The 20,665-nt window shown below is 40.0% G+C and overlaps 1 protein-coding gene across 9 annotated transcripts in view; it reads left to right on the top strand.

Moving 5' to 3' along the window:
- ABLIM2 (actin binding LIM protein family member 2) overlaps positions 1-20,665 on the top strand; it is a 144,615-nt gene that overhangs the window by 82,426 nt on the left and 41,524 nt on the right. For 7 of the 9 annotated variants that reach the window (XM_040593364.1, XM_040593300.1, XM_040593335.1 and 4 more), the window contains exons 7-10: positions 4,482-4,569; positions 10,715-10,773; positions 14,026-14,103; positions 18,670-18,816. In XM_040593364.1, the coding sequence (XP_040449298.1) occupies positions 4,482-4,569; positions 10,715-10,773; positions 14,026-14,103; positions 18,670-18,816 (372 nt within the window). The remainder of the gene's footprint in view (positions 1-4,481; positions 4,570-10,714; positions 10,774-14,025; positions 14,104-18,669; positions 18,817-20,665) is intronic. The other 2 variants (XM_040593344.1, XM_040593358.1) reach the window with 2 other exon arrangements.

The following is a 20,665-nucleotide window of genomic DNA, read 5'->3' on the forward strand; positions in this document are numbered from 1 at the left end:
TTACAGGGGAGGAAACAAATAGTTATGAGTTTAACACATTAAAAGATTTTGCTTTCTTTCTTCCCTTTACTAGCTACTTTACTGAGTAATGCATTGGGATAGTATGTAATTAGACTTCACTAATGAGAGTCATCAGAAATCTGGAGTCTTCTTTCCAGGACTCAGCTCGTGCTTTGAGCTTTGGGCTGCTCTAATTCAATCGCTCATGTGTCAATCCACAAGCAGTTGTTGCTCCAACTGCAGTAAAAAAATTGTATCAGTCACACTCCTAGCAATGGCCTGAGAGGCCACAGGAGCAATGTGTGATAGAGTTACGGTTATTATACATATCATCTTTTATATATTCTACCATTTCATCAGTTATTGCAGCCATAGGCAGAGAATGAGCAGTGATTTTCGCTGAGCTGTCTGTGGTAATGTACTATCTTTTTCCAGAGCGATGACAGCTAATTTAAACCCCAGCCTTAACTAGATAAGGTTATTCCTTCCGGTATGAATTACTCTGGGTTTGCTAGCATTGCATGCTTCCCAGACCTGGTGTTCATACTGCTCTGCAGACTTTAGGGTACCACCCCTTACCATCTTCAAGTTGTGCTTTAAATGTGGTTCACATTTGTCGCATCAGGTTCATGCTTTTATCTGGTTCAGGCCCTGAAGTTATGAGAAATGAGAAAAGACGTCAGCATGTACTTCACTGCAGAGCTTTCTGTTCCTGTTTTAGGTGAAGCATAGGTTTACTTGGCGATGTGCTGTGGTACAGGTAGCAATGCTGCAGGGCTGCCCATACTTAGGGGCAGAGAGTGCAGGGAGGTCCCCGGCTCCACTGGGAGGATGTTCCTCGCGTGGACCCAGCCCAGAAGGCTCTGTCTGCTGTGCAGAGGAGATTTACCATTCAAAATGCTCCCTTGTATCCAAAGGGAATGCAGTAATTCATAATACTTTGTCTCAGAGTGTTAAGGACTGTTTTGACTCCACCTTGAAATTATACACCAAGACTTTGACTCAGGGGTTGTAGAAAGCTGGCGCAGTCACTTGAGAAATTAAACTGTTGGTAGTGTACTGTGTTGCTCAGGACATGGTTTGCTTTTCAGGTTTGAGGAAATCTCAGTCGAGAATCTTTAAATTTATCTTCATGCTACTATCTTCACATCTGGATGCCTGGGCACAAAGACCTGGTGCAGTCTTGAAGCAAATGTAGGGTATTGGAAAGGTTTCTTACAATCTGCTACTTGAACCATAAGAGAACTCTCAGAGATCAAAGTCGCTTCTTCTTGTGCTATGTGTGTGTTGATATTTTATGAAACACTGAGACAACAATCTGTCAAACTAAGCTTTCAAACTGTGCAAAGAAGTAGTAACCATATGGTTAGGAATTTGTTTGCTGTATTAAACTCCCTCACATCAATACAACCAAGAAAAGAAAAAATAATGAGGCCATCATCACATCTAAACCGAAAACACAAAACAGTTGCTGCCCTAAGCTTGTAAAATTTCTGGGTGTTTGTGGAACTGATTGTTCATCTGAGGCATCTGAAATGGTCTGCAGAGAGAGGAGGAAGGGGCACCGATAGAAGCCTCCTTGGCAGGTACCTAAGTGAGATTATGATTCATGTTCAGACCCAACACTCCCAGATCCTAGGTTTGAATAAAATTTATGGTATCTCATCAGGCTAACTGTAGAAGCATATCAGGGAATATCGTTAGTTAATTCCTGCATCAAGTCCCTAGCCTCAGATTCAGCTGCCTCTTCTCATTTAGAAACATGGTGTGATCTGTTTTAAATCGTAAAAGTGATGATTTGCCATGTCTTGTCTTCTGTGCTTTGGTTAGAAGAGGGACAAAATAAAAAATTTGAAAGAAAGGGGAACAAAACCCACTTTCAGCACTGACAGTTATATGAAAAGTTTGTGTATGTCCCGTTTTAATTCAGAAATAATTATAGAAAATCCATTGGAGTTACACTGGTGTTGAGCATCAGCAAAAGGATCACTACACCTTTATCCCCTGTTTTTTCTGTTATAATTGTATCTGAGTTAAAAAGAGGTCTCTCTGTCCAATTCTACAGCTAGTTGATATTACTTACTATAGAGAGTGAATTAAAATGATGTATTTGGTTTTACTGTTACATTTGGGAAAATAGATTTTATTCTGTGATGTATCCAGGTTAACTGAGAATGTGTTCAGACAGTTTATTTTAGCAAAGAAATAATAATTGAATTTCCCTAGAGAGTGTTAGCCTGGGAATTGTATCAGCTGTGCTAAATCAGTTGAATTATTGAGGCTATGGATTGCATTAGCAATGCTTGTGCAGTACAAATCTTCCAAGGGAAATTATATTTCTTTTCAGCTTGATATTCCAAACCTAAGCTTATCTGGTGATAGTTAAATATCCTTCTGTGTTTAAACACCTGCACTCAGGCAAGCAATTTTAAACATGAGGTTTAAAGCCCGGTACTGTTACTTCGTGGTCTAATACTTTAAGGTGTTGACACAGTTAGTAGTGACCATCTTCCATGTGTAAAGTTGCAAAAATCACTCAGCTGTCTGCACAAATAACACCATAAGAAGAAGGATGAACTGGAACAAAGCCCTTTCCAAAATGGCAATTCTGATGTGATGCATTGTTCTTCCTTACTGCTGATTTAAAGTGCAGCAACATTAAAGTGCAGCAAGGTTTTCAGGGGTGAATCAAGTTAACATTGATGAAGTAAAACCAGAGAGTCTTCAACCTGAATTTACCACACTCCCATGTTTGATATTGTGAACAGCAAAATAGTCCCCAGACACAGATTATGTTCTTCAGTATAAGTACATCTGAAAGCTTTGACATTTGGTCAATGAAAAAGATTAAGATAAGTCATCCTTGTAGTAGTAGTGTTAAATTTCTAGATTAATAGAAGGAGGATTTACAGTGCAGTGCTGTGAGAGCATATTTACATGCTGAAGACAGTGTAGCGGTACTTGATAGTAATTTCTTAAAGGCACACACAATCCTAGTAGCACTTTAAACCTTTTTCAGATAAACAGGTTATGAGACATTCTACATATATCAAGATTTGCTTATCTTCAACTCCAGCAGAATTTCTGCTGAAATCAGAAGTTAAACTTACTTTAATTTAGCTCAGAGCTTTAGAATTACTTGGTCTCCTGGGTTTTGTTCATAATGGAAGTGGCATTGACCTTAAGCCACTTAAACCATGGGCTGTTCTGCCTAGCACAGAAGAGTGTGGGCTCAAAGAGGAGGAAGGACATGCCAAGATTTGGCTTTCAGTTCTGTAGGGGTTTTGAAGAGTGAGGAGTGCTGGGAGCATGTGCAAGAGCTGGCTTTGGGCTGTTGGACTCTGTGAGTCTCATCTGAAAGACGGGGTAGGTGTGCAGTTTGGAGGGCCTGGCCCACATCATTCGCTCAGAAGAGCATAACTGTCCGAGTGCTATTTTCGTCACTGGATCAATCCAATGCTCCCTTGTGGTGCTGCTGTCCTTGCCTGTGAGAATCAGAGCCAACAAGTTTGCCCACAGTCAGCCACAGAATTGAATTTTGGCCAAGCTACCAAAATTGAGTCCTGCATAAATCCATTTGCCCAAGCATCTTGGCTTTTTTTTCTTATAGTCATTTGAGGTTAATTTCGCCCTTATCTCTGTTACACATTGATGTTCTTACATAGACAAGCCCTTGTTTCTGTATAGCAGATAGATGTCTCCTCTTGAAAAACACACTGAGGTCAATGGTGAAAGAGTTCAAATGAATGGGATTATAAGGTAATTGAAAATTTAAATTTATGAAAACTGATGAGTTACTAAGTTGTTCTGAGCAAATTTAGGGCTCAGTCCTATTCTTATTGCAGTCAATGAAAATGATGGTATTAAATTATGTGGATTAGTCTCAGAGCAATTGGCAAAGTTCCTGGCTTATCTGTGTGAGGGAGTTAGTGCACAGTACCCAAGTGTCAGCTCTGAACTTACAGTCCTGGGAACCCTTTAGTACCCATTACCTGCAAGGCACTTTCAATGCGGATACAAACATTCCTTGCATAAGATAGTTCTTGCTGTGCATTAAGATTTTATATTCAGTGGGATCATGATGAATGTACAGTTGAGTTGCAAATCCATGCTAAAGGTTATGACCTCCCAACTTCCTTGTGCAGGTAAATCCTAAAATATCTTGCACTTGGTGCACAATAGGTTGTTTAGAGGAAAAATGTGTTCACTATATAGAAATGTTTCCAGTCTGTAAATTCAGAAACTTAACTATTGAACATGAACTTTTTGTGTGTAGGCAAGACCGTAATTACATGTTAGATCATGAATTGTTTATAATCAGAAATTGGCCTTGTGGTTGTAGGAGATTGTTGAACTAATTTGCATTAACTAATTTACTCTAATTAGTCATATTTTAGGAGATGAAAGAAAAACTCCTCATAGTGAAGCAGCTAAATTGATCAGTATATTTAATCATCTGTACTCTTTTTTTTCCCAAACAGGCAGGAGAAAAACATTATCACCCAACCTGCGCACGATGTGTCAGGTGCAGTCAGATGTTTGCAGAAGGAGAAGAAATGTATCTTCAAGGTAAAAACAAACGAACAAAAAAAAAAAGACAAAACATTGCACTTGGCAGCACTTGGCCACCTTGCCAATACCTGCTAGCATGGCTGAGCTGTTTTGCATGTATTCTGTTTTCATAACTACCAAAGAAAGTGAAGAATGCAATGCGTAAGCTAAGGAAAAGCAAAAACCAAACTCTTGTTGCTTCTTGCTCATCTATTACTTCTCTCTCAGTTCAAATTCAATAGCAGGTGTGAATCACAGAAAGGATGAGTGGCAGCAGATGGAAGTACTCGACAGTGAAGATTGTAAAATTTTCCATTTACTAAAAAAAATGTGATTTTTCTGTGGTGATGAATGGTCCAGATGAAAACTAATGTGCATGGGAGACAGCAGCTTCCCTATAGCTGTGTTGCAGTCCTAAGACGAGTTGTGTACCCATTGCCCATTTGGGTGTGAGGAGAAGATCTGAAGGTCCTTACCCGAATTCCCCTCAGTCAGACTTAAGTGCTCTTGGGGGGTGGAGAAGAGGATGCCGTGGAGCTGAAGCTCTTACCACACAATATGCCTATACCTTACACATCCATAGGCTTACGCAGGAGAAATTCAATGTTTCTAGTCAGGGGATTTAAGTGGTAATAGGCAAGGACTTGCACAATAATATTTTCAATAGAAAAAAAAAAAGTTAGCCAGATATGAGCTAAAATCTGTATTTCATATGTAGTAACTTTCAGCTGTACTAATCTGATCAAAGAAAATAATGTTTACATAGTTAAATACAGGGTCAGGTGCCAGAGAAAATGAAGGGGTTTGCCTATGTCTTTGACTGGCAATATCTTTTCAAAGGAAAATGGAAAAGAGGAACTCAGTAGGATGTGGGAACTGCAAGGTTGGTGTGTTATCCTAAAATCACATGCTTGCCCAGATCTGTATTACAACTTTGCAATTGTCCACAGTTTTCTAGAAGCATACTTTGAAGTCATTCATCAAGCTGGAAAAGCTAGACTTTATTTAAAACACAACAGTGGTCTCAGTAAGATCTAATTATAATTTAGTATGTTATTTAAAATGGCAATTTTATTGTCACTTTGGTTTGCAACAAGAACTAGCTCATTAAAGGACATAATGATCCTTGTCTATGCTCATGTATTCTCCCTGAGGAGCCAGAAAACGCTGTGGTTCTTTCAATTGCAAAGTAGCTTAGCAGTACTAAAATCCCCATGGAAATCAATGCTTTAAAAAGAGATACCAAACTACAAATTTGTTTCTGTATTTCAAACTCTCTGAAACTGGGTTGCAAGTGAATCTTCTTTTTAAGTTCAATCATAAGGGTGGATATTTGTGCTGAATTTTAGTTCAAGTAATTGCAAAGTATCATAGATTCATAGAATGATTTGAGTTGGCAGGGACCTTCAAGATCCCCTAGTTCCAACCCCCTGCCACGGGCAGGGACACCTTCCACTAGACCAGGTTGCTCCAAGCCCCATCCAGCCTGACCTTGAACATTGCCAGGGGTGGGGCATCCACAGCTGCTCTGGCCATCCTGTGCCTATGTCTCAGCACCCTCACAGTGAGGAATTTCTCCCTAATATCTAATCTAAACCTGGCCTCTCTTAGTTTAAAGCTATTATCCCTTGTCCTATTGCTACAGGTCCTACTAAAAAGTCTGTCCCCACCTTTCCTACAAGCCCCCTTTAGGCACTGGCAGGCTGCTGTAAGGTCCCCCTGGAGCCTTCCCTTCTCCAGGCTGAACAGCCCCAACCCTCTCAGCCTGTCTTCATAGGAGAGGTGCTCCAGCCCTCTGATCACGTTGGTGTCCCTCCTCTGGACTCCCTCCAACAGGTCGATGACCTTCTTTTGTTGAGGGCCTCAGAGCTGAGTGCAGTACTCCAGGTGGGGTCTCACCAGAGCAGAGTGAAGGGGGAGAATCACCTCCCTGGACCTGCTGGCCACGCTTCTTTCGATGCAGCCCAGGATCCTGTTGACTTTCTGGGCTGCAGGTGCACACTGCTGGGCCATGTTGAGCTTCTCATCCACCAACACTCCCAAGTGTTTCTCCTCAGGGCTGCCCTCAATCCATTCTCTGCCCAGGCTGTATTAGCACTTGGGATTGCCCTGACCCACATGCAGAACCTTGCACTTGGCCTTGCTGAACTTCATGAAGTTCACATAGGCCCACCTCTCAAGCTTGCCTTGGTCCCTCTGGATGGCAGCCCTTCCCTCAGGAAGGCAACCCTTCCCTCCAGCGGGTTGACCGCACCACTTTGTCATTGGAAAACTTGCTGAGGGTGCACTCAATCCCACTATCTATGTCACTGACAAAGATGTTGAACAGTTGTGGTCCCAGTACTTACCTCAGAGGACATCCATGTGTCACTGGTCTCGACTTGGATATCAAGTCGTTGACCACAACTCTTCGGTTGCAACCATCCAGCCAATTCCTTATCCACCAAGTGGTCCCTCCATCAAATCCATGTCTCCAGTTTGGAGACAGGGATGTCATGTGCGACAGTGTCAAATGCTTTGCACAAATCCAGACAGATGACATCAGCTGTCTTTCCTCATCTGTTAACACGGTGACCCCATCATAGAAGGCCACCAATTTTGTCAGGCTTTATTTGTCCTTAGTGAAGCGATGTTGGCTGTCATGAATCACCTCCTTATATCCCATGTGTCTTAGCATAGTTTCTAGGAGGAAACATGATCTTCTCGTTCCATGCCAGGTACAGAGGTGAGACTGACTGGCCTGTGATTCCCTGGGTCTTCCTTTTCCCCCCTTTTTTAAAAATGAGGGTTATGTTTCCCCTTTTCCAGTCAGTGGGAATTTCACTGGACTCCCACAACTTCTCAAATATGATGGATGGTGGCTTAGCAACTTCACCTGGCAGTTCCCTCAGGACCTGCGCACGTGTCTCATCAGGTCCCATGGACTTGTGTGCCTTCAGGTTCCTTAGACATTCTCAAACCTGATCTCCTTCAGTGGGCAGTTCTTCATTCTCCCAGTCCCTGCCTTTGCCTTCTGCAACTTGGATGGTGTGGCTGGAGCACTTGCTGGTGAAGACTGAGGCACAGACGTCGTGGAGTATCTTACACTTCTCCATGTCCTGGATAACCAGGTCTCCTGCTTCTTTCTGGAGAGAGCCCATGTTTTTCCTAGTCTTCCTTTATCACTGACAAATGTATAGAAGCTTTTCTTGTTTTCCTTGATGTCCCTGGCCAGATGTAATTCTACTGGGGCTTTAGCTTTCCTAATGTGATCCCTGGCTGCTGGGACAATTTCTCAGTATTCCTCCCAGGCTGCCTGTCATTGCTTCCACCCTGTGTAGGCTTCCTTTTTGTGTATGAGTTTGTCCAGGAGCTCCTTGTTCATCCATGCAGGCCTCCTGGTGTTTTTGCCTGCTGCCGCCTTTGTTGGGATTCATCATTCTTGAGCTTGGAGGAGGTGATCCGTGAATATTAACCAGCTTTCTTAGGCCCCTCTTCCCTCCATCCTTCTGTCCCATGGTACTCTACCAGGCAGATCCCTGAAGAGGCCAAGGTCTACTCTCCTGAAGTCCAGGGTAGCAAGCTTGCTGTACAACCTCCTTGATGCCTAAGGGTCTTGAACTCCACTGTTTCATGGCCACTGCAGCCAAGGCTGCCCTTGAGCTTCACATTCCCCAGCAGCCCCTGCTTGTTGGTGAGAACAAGGTGCAGCACTGCACCTCTTTGTTGGCTCCTCTAGCACTTGGAGAAGGAACCTCCTGGATTGCTTATGCCCTGCTGTGTTGTTCCTCCAACAGGGTGATTGATGTCCCCCATGAGGACCAGGGCTTGTGAATGTGAGGATGCTCCTGTCTGTCTATAGATGGCCTCATCTGCTTGGTCTTCTTGGTCAGGTGGCCTATGTCAGACCCCCACTATAATGTCACCTGTCCCTGTCCTCCCTTTGATCCTGACCTATAAGCTCTTGGTTGGCTCCTGATCCACCCCAGGTGGAGCTGCACGCACTCCAGCTGGTCATTGTCATAGGGGGTGACACTGCCTCCTTGTCTCCCATGCCTGTCCTTCCTAAAGAGCCTGTATCCTTCCACCCCAACACTCTGGTTATAGGAACAATCCCACCATGTCTCTGTGATACCAGTAAGATCACATCCCTGCAGGCATGTGCACATCTCTAACTCCTGTTTTTTCCCCATGCTACATGCATTCACATAGAGACATCCAAGTATGCTCTGGTCCAGTTAATTGTACCCATCTTACTCACTTTATTGTCTGATGCATGAAATACTCATACCAGCTTGCTATCTTACAATTTTTGTCTTCACATGAAGAGCAATTTCCATTAGAAACTGGAGTTAAGTTCGTGAAATATCTGTGGTTAGGTATTTGGACTGCCTGACCTGATGTGTTAGATAATAAAAAATGTCAGAGCCCAGGGTTTTATAACTTGTTCTTCATCCTCTTAATAAACTCTGTGAAGCTCCTTTAGGTGTTGCCTGTTCCTTAGTAGAAATCGCATCATCAGTGGTCACCCAGCAGATGACTTTGGGGTGAAAGGGCTCTTTTGGGGTAAAAGGACTCTTTTTTTTTTTTTTTTTTTTTTTCTTCTGTGTGAAAAAGTTTCCCAGCCACTTTTGTTTGACCACAGAATGGGAGTAATTTAGACAAAAAAAAATTATCTAAATACTTCTTGAAACCATTGAGAAGATTTACATCAACTTATGCAGCAGTTGGGACAAACACTTTCAGTGGGAAACCTCAGATCCACTCATAATTAGAAGATAAATTAGCATTGAATGTAAAGGTGCTATAAAGATGTTTCTTAGTAGTTCAGTCCCAAAAAACTTCAGTAACTTTGTAATTATAATTTATCCAGTCTGTACTTACAGGTAGTCTTTTGCTGTTTGAGTCTGGGTTCAGCTGGGTTATTTTTGTGAAATAAATTCTAATGATCTCAGTCTGTCTTCTGAGAACTAGACTTTCTGTTTCTATCTTGTTTCCAAAATCCACTGGTTAGAAAACTATCAAACTGCTGTGAAAACAAAGCATTTCCAATAACTCTTCTTGGTGCTCTCCACCCAGTATAAACATTAAATATTTGTAACACAAAGGTTCTCAACTTCCCATTTAGTTAGGCAGAAGTTGCAGTGCACTGACCTTGTTTAAGTGTGGGGGGCTTTAGTTTCTGACTTGTCCAAGCTCAGATCGACATAAAAATAAAAGTTCCTTTTTACTATTAAAATTTACAAATAATTATTTTCTTTTATATAGATACACACATTCCACTTCTATTGAACACTGAGTATTGAACATTGTGTTCAACTTGTTAAAAGATTTTTTTTTTATCTGTTGCAACTAATGCAAAACTAAGAAACTAAGTTTCTTTCTCACACTTAATGTTTACTGATATCTCTGAAGTTCGTGATTCTTTCTTCGTTACTTACATGCAGTAGAGAATTGGTTCGTTATGTATTTCCTGCTTCCTCCAGGATGGATATTCCCCCAAATTTATGCAGTTCCTTGGTATTTCACTTGTGAGAGTCAAACTTATACGAAGTGCAAGATCAGTACAGTGATTAATTCAGAAAGAAAGACTGGATTATCGGCTAGTGTTAAATGCCACAATGCTATTCCATCCCATCACAGTGTGCTACTTAGTGTGACCTGGGCCAGACTATTACAACAACATGTAGGAGAGTATAGGAAATTCTTACTGCATAGAAGGAAAAAAAAATAATACCATGATGGTGGAAGAGGTTGCCCAGAGATGCTGTGGGATCTCCATCCTGTGAGATATGCAGAACGCAAGTGGGCACAACCCTGAGCTGCCTGCTGTAATGGGACCTGCTGCGAGCAGGAGGTTGGGCTGGAGGGGTGGGGGAGCTGCAGAGATCCCTTAGCACGCTCCTTAGGACTCAGGTTTTGATATTGATCCAGCATATTGAAGTATGTGTAGTTCTGTGAAGTTCACCTAGTCTTTAAAATGCATGTGATCAGGCTTAATGATAGTGAGAAGTTGTCTGTTTTAGCTTTGTCAGTATCCATGAAATGGTGGCTGCAGCGGCATCCGTCGGTATGCTGTGTCTTGTAAAACCTTATATGAAGGTTTAATAAAGTTCTTACTTTAAAACTTTTAAGGTTCTTATTGGGTAACTGAATTAAGCAGAACTTTAAATTTACTTTCTAGGTACATCCATTTGGCATCCAGTTTGTAGACAGGCTGCAAAGGCTGAAGAAAAAAACAAGGTAAAACCCCTGTATATTTACCCAGTGTTATTCCATTGTTACATTATTCTCTATCCCTTTTTTTTTGCAGTGGGCATGGAGGGAAGGAGGTGGAATTTTTGCACTACTGTAATTTTAAATGACAGAAATCTAGTAGGTTTATGGACTGTAATAATGTAATATAAATATTCTGGTTTTACTTTGTGATTAAAGCTACAATTTCAGGAGAATGCTGGCCTAAGAGTTATATGTATAAGCTGAATAAGGAAAAATGTGAAAATATCAATAAGAAAAAAAAACAGTTATTTTTTTAACTTCTGTCTGCTTATGATGTGATCAGTGCATGACCTCTTCTCTTTTTATGTGGCTCTGCGCTTAAAGGATCAGAGGACTTTCACTTCATTTGTTTTTACAATAAAAATCTCTCCTTGGAATTTCTTTTTTATTATTTGTTTGTAAAATGTTGGCAAGCCAACCCCAATTTAATTTAATCTCTGGCTTTAAGTACCTCCTTAAATGGATGATTTGTGCATCTGTCTGTATGCAAGGGAAAGAAGGGGGGAGTTCTGGCAACTTTAATAATTACAAGGATAGCAGATGAATAAGCTGCACCTAGAAAATGAAGAATTAATCTGTAGCTGAGGAAGTGACCTCTCTGAAGTGGTGAGGCTGAGGTACAATTATCTCATCTATTGTAGAGGCCAAGTATGGTTTTTTTCAGTTCCAGTGTTCTCTGATGCTCAAAGTGGTACCCTTGGTATCCTTGTTTAAAAAACCTCTGCTTTGATTCATCGAGGCTTGGACGGAAGGCACATGGGACAAGTCAGAACAGCAGGGAGTAGCTATAAAAAGAGTGTTTACAAAACTGGTGTGTTAGCCAGTGCAACTTTGACTAAATTGCAGTAAAAAAAAAAAATGGTTTGGGCTTTACCCTGAAGGATCTTGGCTGTAATTTTTGTACCCATGTGTTTGGGAAGCAATTTTTCTGATATTCTTCTGGGTGAGCTCTGAATATCAAATAAGTAGTGTTTCACCATAAAAGGCGTTGTTTAATACAGGTAGATTTAGAATTGTCAAAATACTTTAATAAGCACTGCTGATTCAGCTTAATACTATTAAGCAGTATTTCAGGCTTCCTAAGGATTTTATTCTGGCTGAGTAACTGAAATTGCAAGGCTAAAACCCCATGCAACTTATTGAAAAAGAGTAGAGTTTGGGTTTTTTTCTCTTCCTTCAAAGAAATCAGCGGATAAGGATTTACTGGGTTCCTACTTGGCTACCTTTTCCCCACAAAGTCAAGTGTACTTGTAAGATATTGTGTGAAGTCTGACTCATTCACTTACCCCTTGAGTGCTGGGAGTTTGCCCCTTCCTCTGCGGAGATGAAAACATCTGCGTCTGAAAGTCAGTGGGAGCTTTGCCTGAGTAGGACAAGAAACCAGATCAGTGCTCAAAGATCCTAAGTCTAGTCATTTTTCCTTTTCTTTGTGTTTTTCCTCTTTTTTTGGTCTTTACCTTCATTATTGAGAAAACAAAGAGGAAAGGATGCCATTTCAAAGAGGCTAGTAATGGACTTTTCAACATAACTTGTAAAGTGGGGAATGGGATATACTGGTTGACTTTTCTGGTCAACCATTGTGGCTTGTTGTTCTAATTCAAAGGTTATCGTTCTACGTATTTATAGAGAAATATGCACAGCATGTAGTGAAAGTAGGTGACAAAGGCAGAAGTAACAAGTGGCAGCACACTCCGAAACTTTGGAGATGGAGTGGAAGGGAGGAAGAAGTTGTGAAAGAGAGTGACAGGAAAAAGAAAAATGGTGGGAGTGTGATACTGTAAGCAGAAGGGGTGAAGCTGGAAAAGACTGAAGAAATGAAAGTAGCAGGAGAAAGGATAAGGCTTATGAAAAGGCATAAAGAAAAAAGAGGTAGGTGGAGGAGGTATAGAAGTGCATTGGGCCTCCTGTAGAGACATCATGAAAGAGAAGTATGGTTTGCATATGGCATCATGTCCCGTGCTCGTCCCCTCAAATCTTCTGAGTGTCTACGGAGCCTCAGTGTAAGATAACTGAATATGAGGGAGAAAATTCTAAAATCCCAGTCAGACATGCCAAAACAGTTAAACGGAATCTATTTTATATGGGTAACTATCTCCACATATTGTCTTAGAGAAGCCACAGGACTGTTTGGGCTAAAGAAGGTCAGTGGAAGGGTAGCTGTGATCATTCAGTTTGTTTGCTCTGCTAACACAGTACGGTACAGATATATTCACATACTGCTTCTAAAAGCTAGTAAATACTTCAAGACTGGAGTAATAGGGAGGATGCTGCCTTGACCTGACAGATAAAATCCTTTTAAGGGTTTGAATAGTTATAACCTCGAGCTAAGAAGTGTCAGCCTTCATGAGACAGTAGATGACGGTCATTCTAAGCACATGGAAAAATACATACTTTTTGCAATCAGGGACCGTTTTTGTCCATAGATGGGAAAGAATATTTACCCTGAATGAACATATCTGGGTAAAATGGGGTATAAATCCATTGACTTCATACTAATATTTGTTTAAACTTCAATTATGGATGTCAGGTCTGTTTACTCATGGTTAATATAATTGTGTCTCACAACTCTTTGTTATTTAAAAATAATTATATTTTTCATTATAAGGGATTCTACCAAAAATAAAGCGGTAAAAAGTCTGTCACTCTGAATGCCAGAATGATTGCAAACACAGCAAAAGCAGTTGAGTATTAAAATTAACCTGGTAGTTTTATGATCAGAGAGGGGGGTGATAATAGGCTATTATTGGATGTCTGATTCGGGATGCTCTGCCGGATGTCATGCTGGTTGCTGTGAGTGCATGGCATGGTAGTATGACACGTTCCAGAAGCAATGTAGATGGGTTTGGTGGTGTCACCTTAGAGTAAAAATGCTGCCACTGTATCATCTTGTTAATTTGACCTGTCCCTAATAGTGCCCAAAGGCTGTCCTGGCAGCCCAGAAGTGCCCCAGGCCATTCTGTTCTGAAGGGAGGGGAAAAGAAAGTCATATGTAAAATGACTTTTGCATTTTGAAAAAGGTTAATTTCATTGACTAAAAGTGGTCTTTTATTTTTAACTCCTTGGTATGCCTGTATGTTTTGAAATCACTGTAATATGCCATTTTTGAGTGCTAAAGGTTAAATTAAATTGGATGTCTTGCACATTCTTTTTGAAGTAACAGTTATATTTTCTCTCCCTCTCCTCTGATTCTTATCCATTTCACTTCTCCTGCGGTAGGAAATAAGGACTTCCTCTGAGAGTATTATTTCTGTACCTGCTTCAAGTACGTCAGGTTCCCCAAGCCGTGTGATCTATGTGAGTATTTCACGGTGAAACTCGTTCTGTGAGATGGGGAAAACCCTGTGCTTCCTCCTGCAGTTTAGTGCATTGGCTGAAAAGTTATTGTCTTCAAAACCACTGCAGCTGGTGATTCCCCTAAAATGGATTTTTTTTTCTCATGTTTAAAATGTTTGAATACCGCATTTGCCATAACAGAATTCTAACAGTTTCCTTTTATATTTTTTGATGTATTTATAACACTTACAACTACAGCTTATACTGAAGCCTGCAAAATACCACTATGCTTTCTAAAAAGAAAAGTTTAGGTAAACAGTACAGTGCGCAGGTAGATTACAAGTTTAGATTTGAAAGCAGCTTGCCTAAATTGAGCTCTTGACCCTGCATCTGATTGTTATGAAAACACTTGTGTATGATTGCAGGACTTGTTTTACCTTGACAAAAGCATATCAAAGGACCTTTGACAATGTTTGACAAAGGACCTTCAAAGTGTTTCTGGTTTAAGAAGTGCTAGCTTTGGAAGGCTTATAGAGAGGATTTGAAATAACAAATATGATAAAATCTTATGCTGAGTATTTTTTCAATATGAGGTGTGCCTTGCTTGTCATAATTGCTGTAGCTAATGTTCATGGCCAAATTCTCAAGCCTGTCACCAATAGGTAAAAAATATCCACAGTGTGGCGTGATCCATACAGACATCTCTTAGAGTGTTTCAGTATTCCTGGGGCTATTCTTTGTCCTGTCCAGGTATCCCTCAGGTGGACAGGTCATTCTCATCGGATAGGACTGTATGCAGAGGAAATTGACTGCTGGCAAAGTTGTTACAGAAAGATTAAGGGCTTTTATCTACTACACTGTGAAAAGCAAAAAGAGAGTGCCTTGGAGCCAAAATTGTCTTTTTTCTTCAAGTAAAAATTATGTTGAACACAATATACTCTTTATCTGAGTAAGACTGAACTAGAAGTGGAGGAACTGCCCCTTATCTAAATGCTCATTGGTGTTTCTGAGTTCTCCTTCCAGTAGAGCTCCATGCTGGTGGATACAAGAGGTATATTCCAAGTAAAAAAAACTTTGTTGCCTTAGCTCCTGCAAAGACAATTCATTGTACTAGGAGCCTATTATCATGTAAGCACTTTGTTTGGCCAGATGGTCTCTATCTCTGCAGCCATGCACTACTTCATTGGTTTTATAAGCATGAGTGTTCTTCTAAGATACATGTTTTTAGTGACATTTATCTAACTGTTGGATGATACTGTTTTCTTGATGTTTGTGAGTACAGCTTTAAATGTGCTTCACAGGCTGTTAAAGTCAAGGTCAAACCTCTGTTCTCTTCTTCTGTTTCTTTCAAAGGATATCATTAAATCAGCGCACAGCTCTAATATTTGTTTCTGTAATACACTTTAGAGGCAGCTGGGACTGTGAAGAATAAAGTTGTCTAGCAAATATGAGTCAATTAGGAAAAAAGATTCCCCAGAGGCTTGCGAGTTGTTGCTTTATCTGTCTCATCTCTGACTGCTTAATTTTCAAAGCTGTGAGATTGATTAAATCCTATTTTGGCTTTCACAAACAGGAAAGTAGAAAATTTAAAACATGTTACTGGACTTCTACATTATCAAAACGATTCTTTGGCTATCTTTTCCATCTGTTTTCTATTACGGGAGTGTTATGACAAACAGACAGGGTCAAGATGTGTCTTGGGTGCTTTCATTGTCAGTTTTACCAAACCTAAATTCATGCTGCCACTGAAAGGAAGGTCCCACCCACGTGTAGCCCTGTCCCTCTCTGGCCATGTCTTCTCATCTTCGCTTTGGTGCTAGTACTGGTGGTTACGCAGAGGATATGATCAGTCAGATTTGAGACCAGATTCAGCTACAAAATAACCTACAGAAAACCTCCAGCCAACCAAAGAGGCAAAAAAAGACCCAGAAATCTGCATGTGTTCTAATGCTAACGTAGAAGGCAGAGCAGAGTGGGAAGGCACGCACAGGACAGCTGCTTTCGGCAGTAGCATGGATTCAGATCATTAAAACCAATAGTAAAACTGTACCTTAACAGCTGGTGAGCTCTGTGAAGTATAATTCTAAAAGAATTTAGAGAAAATGGTTAAAGCATAGCAACCGTGTATTTGTGGCACCCATACTTTCAAAGGGATAGTCAGAGCAATGCAGTCATTCTGAGCAATGTGCCATCTCATGAGAGGCATGTTTCTGGGTCTTGGTTGAGTGGTCAGCTAGGGAAAGATGATGAAAGCATGTTTTGACTAAACCTGAATGTGGTTTGTACAGTTGGTTTACTGAAGCCATCTGTTGATGACGGACTTTGGTGTCTTCTTGCACTGGGAGAGGGCACAGGCCAACAGCCTTTGAAGTTAATGGGCATCTTTTCATGATGTTTAGTGATGGCTTCATTATATCCAGACTGAAGTTTACCCTGGTGCTAATATGCCCTCACAGTCCCTAAATACCACTTAAAAATTAAGTTTATTTCTAAATTAAGCCATTAAATAAGGCTTAAATAAAACTCATCCTTTATACTCCGCTAAATTTTATGAAGAGAGAATTAGGTGCTCCATTCTAATACATCCAGCTGGAAGGTTTAGGTTAGGTTACATAGCTGTGTTGTATGTTCTCATACTAGGAATAGAAATCACGTTATATTTTTATGCAGATTGTATTTGCAATTACACAATTGTAAAATTATATATTCCACGTGAAATAGATACTCTAAATTTAGAGCATGGTTTTAACAGAATCCAAAATGCCACATTTTTGAAGCCTCTTGGCTGTAATATGAGCCTTCCCTGAATATCTGAATTCCACTTACGTATTTGAAAGTAGATGAAACAAATAGGAAACAATGTAGGCTGAACGTTTGTAGAATTGAGTGTTTAGAAAGCAATTGTATCTCTAAGGTGTCTTTTCATCCAAATTTGCCTACATTTTGATATTTAAACTGAAGTTAACTTGGTACGTTTTACTCCTGACAGTTCTGAAGTCTAGTGGGACAATCTCAAGTTGCAAATCTGTGTGAAAAGACAGAGGCTAAAACTACCATAATTCACATTTAAATATACCCAATGATGAATTTCTTTGGGTTGACTAGAATAATCTCCACAACCATGGATACCTTGAAAGAGAAATTGTCACAGCCTCTTTGGCCCTCCTTGTGGGCACGTACAATTCCTCCTTACCTTTGCTTGACATTCTCTGCATCAGAGCTTGCCACTGGCTTCTCAGTAGGGAGGGATCTATTTTCGTTAAGGGGCAATTTCATTGCTATTTAGCTTCTTAAAGTATCTGCAAAGAAGGTGAGATCTGTAGATCACTGAATGACATGTTTGATTAAAACACATTTTTTAATTAGTTTTGAGGATGAGAATACAGGATGACTGTGGCAGCTTTGTTCCACTTTCTTAGGGAAGAGGAATCTCTTTCTGTGGTGCTTGCTTTTGCACAGATTGATACATTGTTTTAGAAAAAGGAATAACTGAAAGTTGTCACATGAAATTTTTCCTGTATGATTAACCAAATAGAAAACTTCCCTGGAAAATCTATTGAAATTTTCTTAGCTCATACTAAGAAAAAATACAATCACTGCACACATAAATCCTGGATACTTTCATATTTTTGCATGTGGAAGACATTAGTACAGTTTTATAGATGATCATACTGAGATTTGCGGAGAATAGCAAGATTCATTCCTCATTTTGTTGCCAGCAAAAAGCTTATCATTCTGCAGAGCCTGAACTGGGAGTGAGACAATTATGCTGCCCATTTCTCCACTCTCAGTGTGGCCAACTTGTCATCGTATGTACAAGACAGTACGTGCTGGATACAGTTTTGCTGTAAGGTACCATTATCCTAAGGATGATTTGTGCAACTGTGGCATTTTGATAATGATACTTTTGGAATAAGTGTAGTAAGAGGAGAATGGGGAGCAACACATCCCTTGCCATCCGTTGGCTGTGTGAGTCTTGTGAAAGGATTTGAACTTCCTTAAGTGGCATCTGTGATCTTCCAACTAATCCACCATGGTGCAAATCCATCATCTGCTGGTTTGTCACCCATAATTAAGGGCTACTTAGACATAGTCAAGAAAGGAGGTGAAGCTGTGGGACACAGCTAAATGGGAAAAATTAAAGACCTGACTGATTTTTTTCACCATCTGGAGAGTATATGTTGCAATATGTATTTGGTTGTTCACTACTGTTTATGGTAGGGGAACCCTTCACACCAAAACCACTTTAAAATGAAGGGTGTTTTGCCTGAAAGAGACTACGGCATCTGTCTCCCATGTCTTTTTGTGCAGCTAGTGGTAAGTGGGAGGTAACCAGGGGAGCTGGACTTGATGCCGTGCTACTCCTAGTAGCCAAATGGGAGCACCAAAGTAGAAAGCCCCAGTATATAAAAAGGAAACAGCACTAATATGTAGCATTGTGTAATACATAGATTTCAATGTGCAAAAACAAGAGGAAGTGGTTTATTATGATGATGACTTTTCTACCTACATTCATCTGTCCTTTTCTGATTGCATCCTGATCATAGTCTTTCTTATTCTCACTGCTTTCTTTCCTCCTTTTCTTAGGCAAAGCTTGGAGATGAGATTCTTGACTACAGGGATTTGGCTGCTCTTCCTAAAAATAAAGCCATCTATAACATTGACCGCCCAGATATGATCTCCTATTCTCCATATATCAGTTACTCTTCAGATGACAGGCATAGTTACGGGGAGGTACTGAAACATGGGTATTTTTCATACTAAGAATTTGAGATTTTATGTGTATCATTAAACATGTTGATGAACACTCTTAAAAACCAAACAACTAATTTTTATCAGTTCAGCTAATCGAGTCATGTAATCCATTCATTCACAAGGCCTTACAAAAAACAAGTGAGATGTTCATTTCACTTTTTAGTTTTTGGAAATTAAAGAATTGTTTTCTGTGATCATTTTTTAAACAGATGACATGTAATTAAAGTATGTTTTCCTGAGAGGATTTCTTCATGCATGTGGTAGGAAACAGGAGCCATTGCTAATTATAATGCAAAAATCAGAAGCGAAGCCAAATGTCTTTCATGATTTTTTTAATTTTTTTTTTTAAGTGTACCATGTTATTCTGGTAACACAAAAATGGTATCACTTTCCTGTGCACAAATTTCTTTCAACTATCCCTTACTAAAGTTCATGCTCATGTCATGCATGCATTTCAACCTATTCATATGCAGAGCTAATATTACACAGTTTGTGCTAATGAAATCTAATTTAACGTAATCTTAATACTAATTCTTTTTTTTGTGAAACGTATTTGTATATAACTCCTGTCATGCAAGTTAGCTTTTCTTCCCTAACCATATTAACCTTTTGTTTGTATTTCTAATTTCTTTTATAATTTTAGATATGTTTTTACAAATCAATCCTCTCAGGTATACTAGGTGTATTAGCCAGAAATATACAGTCTAGAATGGAAGTCTCTTTGTTCTCTGTACGTGTAAATGAATGGGTAGAAATAAATGCTATGAATAATAGCCATACTCTTTATAATGGCCTTAGTCCTGCTATCACACCTTTTACACTTCATCAGTCCCACTAAAATCTCTGCACTACTCTGAGGTGAAGCACAGCACATATCTTAGGTTTTGCAGACTGTTTTCCAGACTTCTTTCTGGAACTGAACCACAGCGGCTCCATTATAATGCTTTCTAGAAGATTTTAAGATTGTATCTGGTAAAGGGTTCAAATGGTATTTAGCTTTCTGATTTCACAAAACTGAAAGCAGTTGCCTAGCCCTGAACCTATGGAGTATAAACACTTCCCTTCTATGTCAAAATCCCTGGGTGCTGATAATGTTTGTGGTCCTCTTCAACTGCCCACTCACATCTAGGCTTGGCAGAGGTGCATAGATTAAATAACCTTCTGCCCAGCTCGGCTTCTGTGAGGACTCGTGCATTGCATCCCTTCCGAGGTGATTCTGAGCTGTGCTTGCAATCCAACATGTGCATTGTCATGGTGCTGCAAATATTTATACCCTTGCTACTGCTGGGGGGGGAAAACCCAAATGCTGTCTTCCACATTTCAGCACCCAGGCTGCTAACTCCAGCTGCAATCATTTCAGTAGATCTGCTCAACTGAGCAGACAGAGCATTTAATTTTGAAAGGAAAATGAGTGAACAGCAAATTATCAGATTTCATTGTTTAATTAAAAATTAAATGGTACAGATATTTTGCCAGCCCTGAACAGCAAAGTTCTACTCTAAATTTTGGAGGTGCTTCGATGCAGATTTAGCTAGGGCTTGAGTGTAGTTTCAAGCAGTTGCTTTACATGGGAGCTTCCCTATTAGCAGCACTTTTGTGACACTGGACTTACTCCAGGATTTTGTAGCACAGAAATCATCAAAAGCTTCATATGAATCTATTTATATCTTATTCCTTATTTACTTATTTAAAAACAAATAAAAAGAAAGATTGCCCTAACTTAATTGACAGGTGTTTTTCCTAACTGTATCATGTATTATACATGGATATTGATATTTTTAGAGTAGTTCTCACAAGTAACATCATGCATGAATTTGTATCACTAATT

This window comes from Falco naumanni, chromosome 1 (assembly GCF_017639655.2).
Source record: "Falco naumanni isolate bFalNau1 chromosome 1, bFalNau1.pat, whole genome shotgun sequence".
NCBI classification, from domain to species: Eukaryota; Metazoa; Chordata; class Aves; order Falconiformes; family Falconidae; genus Falco; species Falco naumanni.